The sequence below is a fragment of the Pipra filicauda genome, unplaced genomic scaffold (genome assembly GCF_003945595.2).
Source record: "Pipra filicauda isolate LSUMZ 115617 unplaced genomic scaffold, ASM394559v2 scaffold68_size4259465_pilon, whole genome shotgun sequence".
Classification (NCBI taxonomy): Eukaryota; Metazoa; Chordata; class Aves; order Passeriformes; family Pipridae; genus Pipra; species Pipra filicauda.
In genome coordinates, this window is record NW_024104853.1 from 3,662,491 (window position 1) to 3,676,156 (window position 13,666).

The window sequence follows — 13,666 nt, forward strand, 5'->3', positions numbered from 1 at the left end:
TCATGTCTGAAAAAATGTTTCTTCTTCAGGTATGGAGGTTTTTTTAAGGCTTTATAGATCAGGATATCTGAGAAACCCAAAGGCAAACCTCACCAGTGAACTGAGCTAAAAAGTCACCAAATACCTCCCCCACGTCCTTTGTAACTAGTTTCCCCCAACTCTGTAAGCAACAGGCCTGCTTTCTTCTTAACCTTTCTTAATGTCAATGAACTCATAAAAAACTTTCTTGTGTTCACCTTCCTCACTACTCTTAACTCCAGCTGAGCTTTTTCTTTCTTGACTCTATTTCTATATAAGCAGATGATATCTTTGTATTTCTCCCAAATCCATTCTCCTTTTGTATAAATTCCTTTTTGTCTCTGAGCTCAGACTCAAGCTTCATGTCCTGCAATGCTCACCTGGCACACTTGATTGATTTTCTGCACACGGAAACGGACCACTCAGGTGTGTCCAGAGTAGGACAATGAAGCTGGTTAAGAGCCTGAATCACAAGTTTTATGAGGAGCAGCTGAGGGAACTGGGGTTGTTTAGCCTGGAGAAAAGGAGGCTCAGGAGGAAGAATGCCTTCTACACCTGCCTGTAAAGATGTTGTAGCGGGGTTGATCTTTTCTCCCAAGGAACAAGTAACAGGACAAGAGGAAATGGTCTCAAGTTGCACTAGAGGAGGTTTAGACTGGATATTAGGAAAATTTCTTCACTGAAAGGGTGGTCAGGCATTTGAGCAGGGAAGTGATGGATTCACCATGCCTGGAAGTGTTCAAAAAAAAACATGTGGCTGTATGTTTGGTCCAGGTGGCAGGATAAAACTGACCTCTGCCAGTCGCAATGCTTTCCCTTGAGTACCAAGGCCTGCGGCTGTATTTTTCTCAAGCTGCCTGAAGAGGGTCCAATCTGCTTCCTTTTCTCGATCAGGAGATCTGAAACAAAGACCTACTACATTAACATCTGTGCTGGTCTGTGCTCTGTTGCCTACTCACAAGTTATCTTACTGGTTCATCATTCGAGACAGAGCTCTATGCATACACAGCACTCCTTTATACACAGCAGAAGGATCAGGTTACCAAGCCTGTTTTCAAGGACACTATTGCCCCCCTTGGTGAAATGTATCCCATGTCTGCTCAGTAGCCCCTGTTTCTCAAAAAGGGTCCCAAGGTTGTAGAAGACAAAACCCTGCCTATAACACCAGTTACTCAGCCAGGTGTTGACTTGCTGGATAACTGGAATTCTGCTCAAGCCTTTTCGTCTCACTAGAAGGACTGAGGAGACACCATCTGGACTTTCTGCTCTTCACCATCCCCCCAGTGATCTACAATCACCCTTGAAACCTTTCAGATTGCCCCTAGGCATATCATTGGTGTCCTCACAGAAGAGCAGCAAGAGGTTCAACAGCCAGACAAGTCTGGCTGTCCTTATGCAGCATCCTGGATCCTAGCCCCTGGTAAGCAATAGACCTCCATCAGGTCAGGTCTGTTGATCAGTGGCATCATTCCCTGTAGGAGTTCTTTTTAACTATCATACACATTTTCTCTATTTTTTTAATTGTGGTGTCTCTCTTCTAAAGTTTGCAAAAGACCAATTGTCCTTCTGGAACTGCATTTTGTTATACTTTCACCTAGACTGATCCCTGTGCATAAGGTAGCTTGTTTGCAAGTACTAGAAGCTGTCATGGACAGCAGCTTGCCTTATAAAATCTTAGAATAGTTTAGGATGGAAGGGACATTAAATATCATCTAATTCCAAACCCCTGCCATGGGCAGAGGCACCTTCCACTCGACCAGGTTGCTCAGAGCTCCATGCAGCCTGGCCTTGAAAACTTCCAGGAATGGGGCATCCACAACTTCTTTGGGCAACCTGTTCCAGTGCCTCGCCACCCTCACAGTAAATACTTGCTTCCTAATATCTAATCTAAACCTACGATCCTTCAGCTTAAGGCCAAACCTCCACGTGCTATCACTACATACCTTGCGAAAAGTCTTCTCCAGCCTTCCTGAGGGACCCTTTAGGTACTAGAAGGCACTGTAAGGTCTCCCTGGAGCCTTCTCATCTCCAAGCTGAACAGCCTCATGTTCAGATGCCACATGAGCATGCATGCAATTATTTCATAAAACAAGTCTGGATAAATTTAGTTTTGTTTTAAAATGGAGTATTTCAAAATAATTACAAAAATACATAACTCTGGTAGTCTAATGGAGATTATAATATCTGCAGTCATTTGTTGTGTGTGGTCACCACATTACACACCAGTTATTATGGCTATTCAGAAAAAATGAGCATATTCTATTCTACTTGTCAAAAATGTAGTTGGAGGGCAGCCTAAAATAACTGTGAATCCATGTCAGTTCCCAAATATTTTCATCCAAAAGAAAACAATATTTACATAGTATTTGCAATTACATATAGTGACATTTATTGTATAATTAAAAAATTAGAAGCAAACTTAAAAGTTTATTTCACAGATTTTTATCTTCTTTTTTTTCCTGGTGTGTGTAAGAATAAGGTTACAGTTTTCATTCAGGTCTGATTTGCTTGTGTTTGAGTTTAATCACCAATCTGAAACAAGATTTGTATCTCAACTGCAATGGCAAGGAAAACAAATATTTTTTCATAGCAGAAGTAGTTACTATATAAACTTGGCATTGTGGATTAGTTAGATATTAGATACTAAATGTTGGATAAATTACTAGTTCTTCTGAACAAATTGTCAGGTAGACAAGAAAGAGAATGCAGAAAAACAGGACAGTAGATAAAAATTACTTATTATCAAAACACAAAATAAGCAATGATAATGTTTTTCCTTTTTTTCTAAATTTACAGGATAATCCTGAAGGAAAGCCCAAATATGCTTTTAAACAAGTGAGTCTGCTTGTTCTATTAATCAGTAATACATATTTGTTTCATAGTCAACTGTGAAAAGTAAATAGTATGCAAATGCCTTTAAATCAGTATGTGTTCAGTGCCCTATGCTTTATGGGATCCTTATTTATAGATTTCATGAATGTGTCAAACTGCTAAATCATCATGATATACATCATTTGTTGTACATTCAAGGGCAGAACTTTATTGTTTTTCTGTAAGTATTTTCAAAAAAACTTCTATTTTACATTATTTTCTCTACTCTCCCTCTCAAATATTTGGAACAGAATTTGAAGTTACACATCACAGAGGAGAAAACAGAAAACAGCTCCTAAGAATTTCATTTTGTTTATGAAAAGCATAGACCACAAAAGCCCTTTGGGTGGAAGGTGTCTGCAACTATGCTGAACCTCCTGCTAATCAGTGCAGCTTTAACATCCCATCTCTGTCCTGAGAGCCTCCAAGAGCAAGAGTGTTTCAGTAAATTGTAATAACACTAAGTATTGCAGTCCTCTACTTACTTACAGGTTTGGCAGGAAAGTTATGCTTTTCCTGAAAAGTCATAATGCAAAGACCAAGGCAGGTGAGGTACAATGCAGACAGCTTATTCCTCAAATCACTCAATGGTAGCATGAATGGCAGTATTGAAAGAACACAGTTCAAGATGTTTTTCTGTCTCTGTCTTTGTGCTCAGGGAAATTATCAATAAATCAAACTATATCATAAGAAACCACAGGATATACTTTTACAGTGTAAAAGATAAAAAGGTTCTAAATGTAAAAAGTTTAGTGAGTGTCAGGTTGCTTTTGAGATACACAGTTGCGTATATATATACATAATAAACATGAATACATTTATTTTTTGCTGTGGAACAGCAGTCTACTTTAACATACAATGCTTTCATAGTCTCTTAAGAGTTTCACTGGTAAATGGTAAGTGCATATTTTCAATACCTAGGCATGGAACAAAGAAAAGTAACTCAGTTTTGCTTTGTTTTTAGGAAGGGGGAAATAGTCACACATTTCCAAGGTCCAACACAAGAAAGAAATATCTCTTGAAAATGAGAACAGCTGGCAGTGCCTGCCTTGTGAACCCAGCCTGGGGGGAATGGAGTGCACCTCTTGAGTTTGGTAAGAACAAATCCGTGTCCTGGGCTACTCTTCCCCCAGTGATATCCTGTCTACCTCACACATTGCTGTGCACCTGCAGACACACATATATATAAAAGGATTGGCTAACATTTTGCTTCAATCTACACTACAGAGAGGAGTAGGAAGAGACTTAACAGATCTCTTAACATTCTAACATAGGAAATAATATAAAAAATTTACACGGAGCTGAAATGCATACCTGCTTACTGCAGGGGATGGACAAACAGGCTCAATGTTAGTCCCTCCCAGCAGACATTTCTGCTATATGTTAAATTACAGAGTTCATTTTTATACCAAGCCAAACCTTTCAGACTGATATTCACCAATAAGTCACCACAGTACATGTTTAACAAGAAGTTCAACAAGACCAAGTATAAAGTACTGCACCTGGGTCGGGGCAACCCCTGGTATCAATACAGACTGGGGGATGGAGGAACTGACAGCAGCCCTGCTGAGAAGGACTTTGGGATGCTGGTGGGTGAAAAGCCGGATGTGAGCCAGCAATGTGCACTTGCAACCCAAAAAGCCAATCGTATCCTGGGCTGCATCAAAAGCAGTGTGGCCAGCAGGTCGGGGGAGGGGATTCTGCCCCTCTACTCTGCTCTCATGAGACCCCATCTGGAGTGCTGCATCCAGCTCTGGCAGCCTCAGTATAAAAAGTATGTGAACTTGTTGAAGTGAATCTAGAGGATGGTCACAAGAAGGATCAGAGGGCTGGAGCACCTTTCACAGTCTGAGAGGGTTCTGGTTGTTCAGCCTGGAAAACAGAAGGCTCCAGGGAGGCCTTGTTGCAGCCTTCCAGCACCTAAAGGGCCTACAAGAAAGCTGGGAAGGGACTTTGTGCAAGGACATGTTACAATAGCTCAAGGGGGAGGGGCTTCAAACTGAAAGAGGGTAGATTTAGGTTAGATATTAGGAAGAAATTCTTCACTATGAGGGTGATGAGGCCTGGGCAACCTTCTCTCTGGAGAAGGTTGCCCAGAGAAGCTGTGGAACTGCTCAAGGACAGGATGGGGCTCTAAGTAACTTGTTATAGTGAAAGGTGTCCCTGCCCATGGCAGGGAGGTTGGAACTAGATGATCTCTAAAGGTCACTTCCAATCCAAACTATTCTGTGATTCTATGATCTATTCCTCTTTATTAATAATAATAATTTATGACTGTTTCTCCTTCAGGAAATGAGGAAATTATTTCTTCTTCAGTGTGGATTTTACTCGTTGTAGCATTTGTAACACCATTAATGGCAATCATTGCAATTTTGTTCTTAAAAAGGTAAACTTAATTTATGGATTTATTTTATTTCATATGGGCGTGTGGAACATCTGAAGTTCTTAAACAAATAAGGTAGAGATGTCTCTGTAGTATAGGTAAACTAGTTTTCATTCCCACTGTAATAGAAATTGATTCAAATGAGTAATCCTAATGCAAGTGCTATGATGGTAATGCCCAAAGTCTCTCCCTAGCTGATCCACACAACTTTTTCCAGGGCACATTTTGTCAATGTGGCAAGGAGAGCAATTGTATGCAATTATTTCTATTAACATTACATCTGCTCTGAATATTTGCAATGCAGACTGCCTATACCACAGGTTTTTTGATTTCTTGAACTAATGAATTTGTTGCAAACACAGGTTGATTTTATTTACCAGGAAAGATTTCGCACTGTTTATTAGAATTGTCATAGCACACTCAATGTGTCTGGAAGCACATATGCTAAGCAGACTGTCTCTTGAAATAAACTACTTAAGTGAAGAAAAAAGGATATTCTGTGGTATGATGGACTCTGCATAGAAATATACAGTAATTCAGAGAAGATACGGCTTTCCCAACTTGTTATAATTTTTACACCCACTTTTCACTGTTTGTAGTGACTTAAATAGTGGGACAAATTCTTTTTCATTTTCAAAGAAGAAACTAACTACTAGCAAATCTTTAACCAAGAATGAATCTTTTACTGTCCAAATTATTAGTGTATTCTTGATATGTGTTCATTCTCTGCTGAGATTATGTATATTTTTCAGTTCATTTCTAAAACAGAAGAGGAAGAGAAGAACTTGCTAAAGTTAAAGGGTGCAATGGTTTTGTCATATTACGGTTATTTCGCTTTTGTATTCAATACTCTTTGATTTCCAGGACTGGCTGTTGGAAAGCAGCATTTCCACAAATCCCAGGGCCAAAACCTGCTTTTTTTGGACTGCCTGATACAAATCCAGAAGTATGTTCTCTCTTTCTATTTTTATATTTAATGTGTGAAATACATACAAAATTCTACTGGATGAATTTTTAAATTGTAAGGGACTTATTACAGAGTATAACTCTTCTTTTTGCCGTATTCTGAAGAAGTACAAGAGAAAATCAGCAGGCAAGTTTGTTAAGGGAAGTTAAATGTTGTGCTCTTCCAGAACCATGGGGTTTCTCCCATTCCAGTCTCACAGGTGCAGAGACTGACACTTCCACTGGAAGATTCAGGCAGCAGGAAGAGCTGTGTGTTTCCCCAACACGAGGCACAAACATGTACAATGACACAATAGAGCAGTGATGCAGCCAGCCACAAAGACCAGCACAGGAGGCTCTACCAACATCACGTCAACATCACGGGCAGTCTCATAAATAGGGGCCCAGACGTCACAGTCCTCCTGCTACTCTCCAGCTGAGCAGGGCTGAAGTTTGCCAGTGAGATGAGCATGCACTCTCACTCTCTTAATTTACAAGCACCATACATTTGCAAGTTCCTCACATCCAGTCCCTGTGTCTGAGCCCTGTGTTTAGCCCCCAGGTCACCAGCCGTCACCTTGAATCTCTCTTACTTACACATGCAGGATAGAAAGCAAGGTAACGAAGAAAACAGTTCAAAATAGGGTTTCATAAGGAAACAGTAGACTGCGGTGGTCATACACAGCATTTGACCACACCAGCACACTGACCAGCTGTTCATTTGCACCTTTTTTTTGTCCACTATTTTATCATGTTACTCATGCCCTGTTCGATTAGCTAAACTTCAGGCCATGGGTACCTATCTACTTTCACACCTTAGTGAAGTTTATCCATTTTAATTAGTTAATTTAGCTAAATTAACTAGTTAATTTAACAAATCCTTAATTCATAGAATCATTTAGATTGGAAAAGACCTTTAAGATCATCAAGTCCAACTGTTATCCCAACATTGACAAGCCCACCACTGAACCATGTCCCCAGATTCCACATCTACATGTCTTTTAAATACCTCCAGGGAGGATGACTCCACCAATACTCTGGAAAGCCTGTTCCAATGCCTGGCAACTCTTTCAGTGAAGAATTTTTTTCCTAATATCCAGTGAAAACCTGCCCTACCAGAATTTATGGCCACTTGCTCTTGTCCTATCTCTTGTTACTTGTTACTTGGAAGAAAAGATCAGCCACCACTCCACTACTCCTTTCAGGTTGTTGAGGAGAGCGAATTTGTTTGAAATCGATAATCTACATGGTGCATTATAGAAAAGCGTGTTCTCCCACCCACTTCCAGACCCGCAAAACACCCATGTGTCAGCATTACAAAGTTGCTGAAATTTCAATGTTATGACCAGCTAAGGAGAACTTTTCACCTAAGAAACAAAGATGTGAAATACTTTATAGCAATATGCAACAACAGTTGAAATTCTCTCAGAATTGTACAGGCTAACCTAATCATATATATAAATGCACATATGCATAAAACTGATGGAAGTTTTTATTTTCCTTTCAGCTGATGGAGAGCAAAATTCAGTCAACAACATCTCCAAATGAAGAGATAATAGTAGTTGCTGACATAGCAAGATAACCAAGAAAAATAAGAGTCTAAAATTGCATTTCTTAGACAACTGTATATTCCTATAGAAAGTCTGGAATAATATATACAGGCTTTCTTCGCTTTCTTTTCTTTTTCTTGTGAAAAACAGTGAGGCAGCCATGAGAGAATGATACTTCACATGCAACCTTTTTAAATGCCATTGTATTTGCTTTTAATTTTGGCTAACTTTAATTGTTTAAGTAAGTTGTCCTTATTGGATACCTTCCATTTTGTGAATATGAAAAATAATTGGTTTATCTCATATTAAAAGCATTAAGAACACAATTTTAAAAAATTCTGGTGCCTGAATGCCATTGTTCTACTGTCAAAAATGGCCCAATTCATACCTGAAGTTTCCTGGGAGCTCTTAAATTATGGGCAACTGGAAAAATGCGAACACAAGCTGAGACACTGAGTAGTGGCCTGCAATCAATGGGATTCTCAAGGGACAGGAATATATCTAAAACCCTAACTATTCCTAGAGTTTAAGTGTGTTACAAATTAAGAGATCAGCCACCTGCTTCTGTAGGTACTTAGCTCTTTATGTTCTTACTGTTCACTTGCTTTTTACTACCTTATTATTTTAATATTGTGTGCATGACTCAGTTAATCTCGGTTTTCTTTTGTTCAACTTGAGAGCTTTACTTCTGGGCCAAACATGAGGTATTCAGAGACACAGGGTCAGGACAAGGTGTTGTGAAAACAGCCCATGCTGTTGTTGAATGCAGTAACTGGTGACGAGTGATGCTTTTCAAGGATCAATGCATAGTGCTTAGCACTAGATTTCACCCCTCTAGAACCTCAATGACAGTGACAAGCTGTGTAAGTTCAGCAGTAGGGCACCAGGAACAAGGATTTTTCAGCCTGGAGAAGAGAAGCTAAGGGGTCTAACACTATCTTTCACTGTGTGTAGAGAAGACATAACAGGCTTGTCTGGGAGTTGCACAGTGTGAGGATGAGAGGGAACAGTCAAAAGTTGCAGCAAGAGAAAGTTGAATTTGATATAAGGAAAAAGAATTATTTAAAGGTGAGAGTTGGATGGTCTCTGGAATAAGTGTCCGAAGAGGCTGTGAAATCTCCATCCTTCAATATATTTGAAATACAACTGGACAGTTTCTGACAAACTTCCTTATAGGGGAAATGATTTATTATTAGATTTCTTTTATTCCTTTTGTTCCATAAAAAATCTTTCTTGGCCTTACTTACTGTGCTTTTGTATTTATCCTGTCAGAATTCACATGCTTTCCTGTTTTCCTTCTTTTGAAAGGGCTTCAACTTCTAGAGAAATGCCTTCTTATTTTGTACAGAGCCTCCTTCACACTGTTACTTTCCTAAGGATCAAGAAGATTTTTCTTTTTAAAGAGATAAAACCACACAGTATTTAATCTGTTTGTATTATGAACGGGACACAAAATTCAACATTTGATTTAATTGTGCAGGAAGATACTGGAGAGGGCATAACCATGTCTTTATCACAATAGTGCCTTCACATGTGATGCTCTGGGTCCATATCACTGCTTTTGTAGAAGCAAAGAATATTAGGTAACATTTGTGTTGCAATAACATACTATTGGCACCTGTTGAAAATCTAATTTCTACATCCCCTATGAAGCGTAGTGATGGGCAGGCAACATAAGCCCTTGTAAGAGCTAAGTAGTCAATAGAGACCACAAGGTCAGCATGGAAGACAAGAAGCAGATATTTTCACTTCCTGGGGTGTCTCCTGATACCCTTGAGAGAGATCAGAAGCACAGCAATAAACTCTATTTTACAGGTATATTTGATTTCTGGGTTTCTTTATTGTAGAAAGAAGCATATCCCAGCAAAGAACTCAGAATCTGAGCAGGTAATAGTAGAGCACAGACAAAACTTCCAATTTCAGTTAAAGTCTAATTCTATACAAGGCTAAGCCTTGGTCTGGAGCCATACCAAAAGAGTCTTTATTGTCTGACTCCCCAGTTTGGATGGTTGCTCAGTGAACTATTTACTTGTTCCTACCTGAGAAGGTAATGATGGAAGCGCACCATGACTTCTAAGGATGTCTTAAGGTGCAAAGAGAAAATGCTCAGCAATTCGCCTCCTTAAATGAATTAACCTTTGAGCACTTCCATTCACAGGAAAAAGAACTTTATCCTCTGAGTAGCCTCACTAGTTTTAACAACATATATCTTAGTGCTTCTTTTAGTCTCTGAAATTCAGATTTTGAGGGTCGGGACTAGGATGCTCTTCCTGGAATGGGGTAAAACAACTCAAACAATGTCCTATTTGCAAAGCTATCGGTGAATGGAGAAGGGGGTGTCATGCTGCTTTTGGTGTTGAATAATGCTGAAACCTGTCTGACTCATCATTTTCATAACTGGGTGAGAAATCACTGACAATCATTTTTATGCTTTGATATATAAATGCTTTGAGAATCAAAGGCTTAGATTTTTATACTATACATTTGAACCTTGCTATTTGATTATTAGACTGCTTTTATAATGATACTAGACATTTGATTATTAGACTAAACACTCCCAGGACTACTTTCTTGCACAGAAGCCAATTGCCATGTAAGAGTCTAGATACATTTTATTAAACCTCTAACTAAGGCAGCCACTTACAAACTACCTTTAGAAATTAGCCCTGGCCTGAGCTAACCTCTGGACTATATCCAGGAGTTGTTCAGGACATTACTTGCAAATCCTGGCCAAACTAATGCTGGGAACAGTTGTTTCTGGACATATTCCAGTGCTGGGGAGCCTTCCAGTTACCAGCGCAGCCAGGACTGCACTCTCTCCAGCTTATACTGTAGCTGAACGCAAACAGCTCTTGGCACACCTAGTGCCTTTGACACAGTTAATGATTACCTTTCGGTCAAAGAATTGCCTGAGAAGCTTTTTGCAGCAGATCAGAACAACAAGGCAAATTTCTTAAAGAGGCTGAATTCCTGCTGGACACACTTGTAAACCCTCTTTGTCTTTCTCAGTGTGCAGCAATGGTCAGACTTGAAATGCTCACAATAACTTTCTAAAAGAGTGGTGGGTTTGTGATAGACTGCACTAGTTTATATAACCTTTCTCAATGTCTTTCCTCATGGGCAAAATTGCCAGAGTGTGGCATAGTTTGACACCAGTCCACCAAAACCTAGCCATGAGCTATGAACGACCATTCACTGGCTCTCTGTAAGGAAGGGAATAGTAAAAGTACAATAAAGGCAGTATCGAGACACTCAGGAGATGGCATTATGAACTTGTTAAATAGAACCTAAACAAACTCCTCATTTGTTTCCTGTTTTCTCCTGGGAAGTATAACATACTTAACTGATTTTGGAAAGGTGCTACACCCACGTTCAAAAAAAAGGCCAGAAGTTCAATCCAGAGAACTGCATGCCTATAAACCTGGAAAACTCATGGCTTGAGTCCTCCTGGAGCATATATCTGTCACATTAAGTAGATGGTCTCTGGGAATAGTCAGTATGATTTCATCAAGGGTATATGCCTGTAAAAAGTGGGTTACCACAGGGGTCTATCCTGGGGTCTATCCAGTTTAATGCCTTTATCAGTGACTTGGAGGAGGTGATGGATTGCCATCGTGTTTGCACATAACACTAAATTGGAGTGACCAGCTGATTTGCTCAGGATGAGGGCTGCAATCCAGATAGACACAGACAAGCTGAAGGAATAGTCAAAAGAAACCTTGAAACCATTTGCTCACTTGAATTTACATTGTCTGGAAGAGGAAAAAATTAAAAAAAATATTTTAAAATTATTTTACAAATAATTCAAAAAATATTTTATATAAATATAAACCCCCCCACTGTTTTGAAAAATTATGTACATTTCCTAGAACTCTGTGCTTTACAGCAGCCCTTGTTTCTTATAAAACAGCTTCACACAACATTTGGCAACTTCCTGAAGGATGTGCACACAATTCTTCCATCTACTGCTTTTTTATGAAAGGTTGGTAACATTTCTGAAGATTTTGTTACCCTGGTGTTTTTCTCAGACTTCTCCAAATGTTGCAAATGCTAATGCTAAACTGAGACATTATTATTAACAGATTTTTCAGACCATGTAGAGCAAAAGTTGTGTCTTTCACTCATGACAAGCTATTCATGAATTGGCTAGCAACATCTACATCAGTAGCATGGAGCACCACCTGCAAGAGATCCCAGCAGACCACTCTATGCTGGTGGACCAAGACCTCTGGTGTTCAAAGGGGCTGTGTTGGAGAACTGGAGAGGTCTCTGTCCCCAAAAAACTATTCTAGTGTGAGTTTCAACCACTCATATTGACAATACTGAACTAGAATAAAACACAGAACAGCATATTAAACAAAACCAAAATAATTGCTCGTTCATCATAAGTACCAGGCCGTAGACTGCGGCAGTTCACATCCTCCTGAAATGACTCTTCCCAGAAGAAGGTGAGACCTATTAAAGGAGAACACAAAAGACTCCATATGTCCCAAAGGAAGCTGGTACCCAGGAGGGTCAGAGCCAGGACCTGAGGGTAGCCATGAGCCCAGCAGGGCTGTGCTCTCCCTGACCAGGGCCCATTCACACCACCCCATGAGGGAGAGAACGGGCAGCCAAATGCTGAGAAGGAGAGAGTGGGTATCGGTGCACTCAGAGCCCTGATGAATTAAGACAGGCTAGAGTTCAAAATCAGAGAATCACAGAATGATTAAGGTCGAAGAAGACCTCCAAGATTACTTAGTCCAACCCTTGGCCGAACACCACCTTGTCAAGTAAACCATGGCACTAAGTACCACATACAGTCATTTCTTGAACACTTTCAGGGATAGTGATTTCATCACTTCCCTGGGTAGCCCATTCCAATACTTGACAACCCTTGCAGTTGAAGAAATTCTTCCTCTTGTCCAACCTGAACCTTCCCTGGTGCAGCTTGAGGCTATGTCCTCTGTCCTGTAGTTACCTGGGAGAAGAGGTTGACCCCCACCTTGCTATAACCTCCTTTCAAGTAGTTGTAGAGAGCAATAAGATCTCCTCTAAGCTTCCTCTACTCCAGGTTAAACAACTTCGACTCCCTCAGCTGTTCCTCATATGGCTTAGAAATGGATCAGTTAATACTAACTCAGCCACTGTTTGGGCAGGCTGAAGGTCTTAGTCAGATGATACTTTAATATTACCCTCATGTTACCTAGAACTTCACCAAACATGCCACCACAACAGCATGCAAATCCTTTCAGTCATACAGACACATTTACATCACAAATATATGTGTCACAGAAGGATGGCACTTTCGAAAATTACTGAAGGTAGTGGCAGTCACTGAGGTGGTATCCAAGTAGAGCATTGATGAATAGGCCATTTCAGACCACACTGAAGTGTGACTACACATGTACTGTGTTCTTTTTAGGCTACACAAAATAAGTAAATTAAATCCTTTAATGAGTAGAAGATTTGAAACATGCCTGTTCTGTTCCTAAGGTACTGAATAGGTGGCAAGAACTGAGTCAATGTGATTTTAGAGACAAAATTTTGCAGCTCAGCCCTGCCTCATGTGTGGTCTGCCTATAGTGCTACTCATTTCACTTATCTAGTTTTTTTCATCCATAACCTCAAATAGAAAAATAGAAAATAATATTAACATGCCCTTCGGACGGGAATCACAGGGTAAACATGAGCAAGTCTGAGCAGTGTGGACTGAAAAGCAAAGACATTTAAAATTTGAAAAGTCTGTGAAGTAGTTTGCTATTGGTGGATATGAACACATCCACTAGCAAAAAAAAAACAAACACCCCCTACAGTTTTGGTTCAAGGATAACAGGGTTAAGAATAGTTCTTTCTGTAACAGACTATTAAGGACCTTGCCTCACCCCTAAAAAGCCCAGGGAATTCTTCACCTTCCTGT

At 39.9% G+C, this 13,666-nt stretch overlaps 1 protein-coding gene across 1 annotated transcript in view; it reads left to right on the forward strand.

Annotated features, from left to right (window-relative positions):
* Positions 1-8,042, forward strand: part of LOC114003910 (granulocyte-macrophage colony-stimulating factor receptor subunit alpha-like) — a 30,306-nt gene extending 22,264 nt beyond the window's left edge. Inside the window, exons 10-14 of the mRNA XM_027751306.2 lie at positions 2,815-2,853; positions 3,854-3,983; positions 5,179-5,275; positions 6,137-6,218; positions 7,725-8,042. Of these exons, the coding sequence (XP_027607107.1) occupies positions 2,815-2,853; positions 3,854-3,983; positions 5,179-5,275; positions 6,137-6,218; positions 7,725-7,799 (423 nt within the window). The 3' untranslated portion in view covers positions 7,800-8,042. The remainder of the gene's footprint in view (positions 1-2,814; positions 2,854-3,853; positions 3,984-5,178; positions 5,276-6,136; positions 6,219-7,724) is intronic.
* Positions 8,043-13,666: the final 5,624 nt, after the last annotated feature.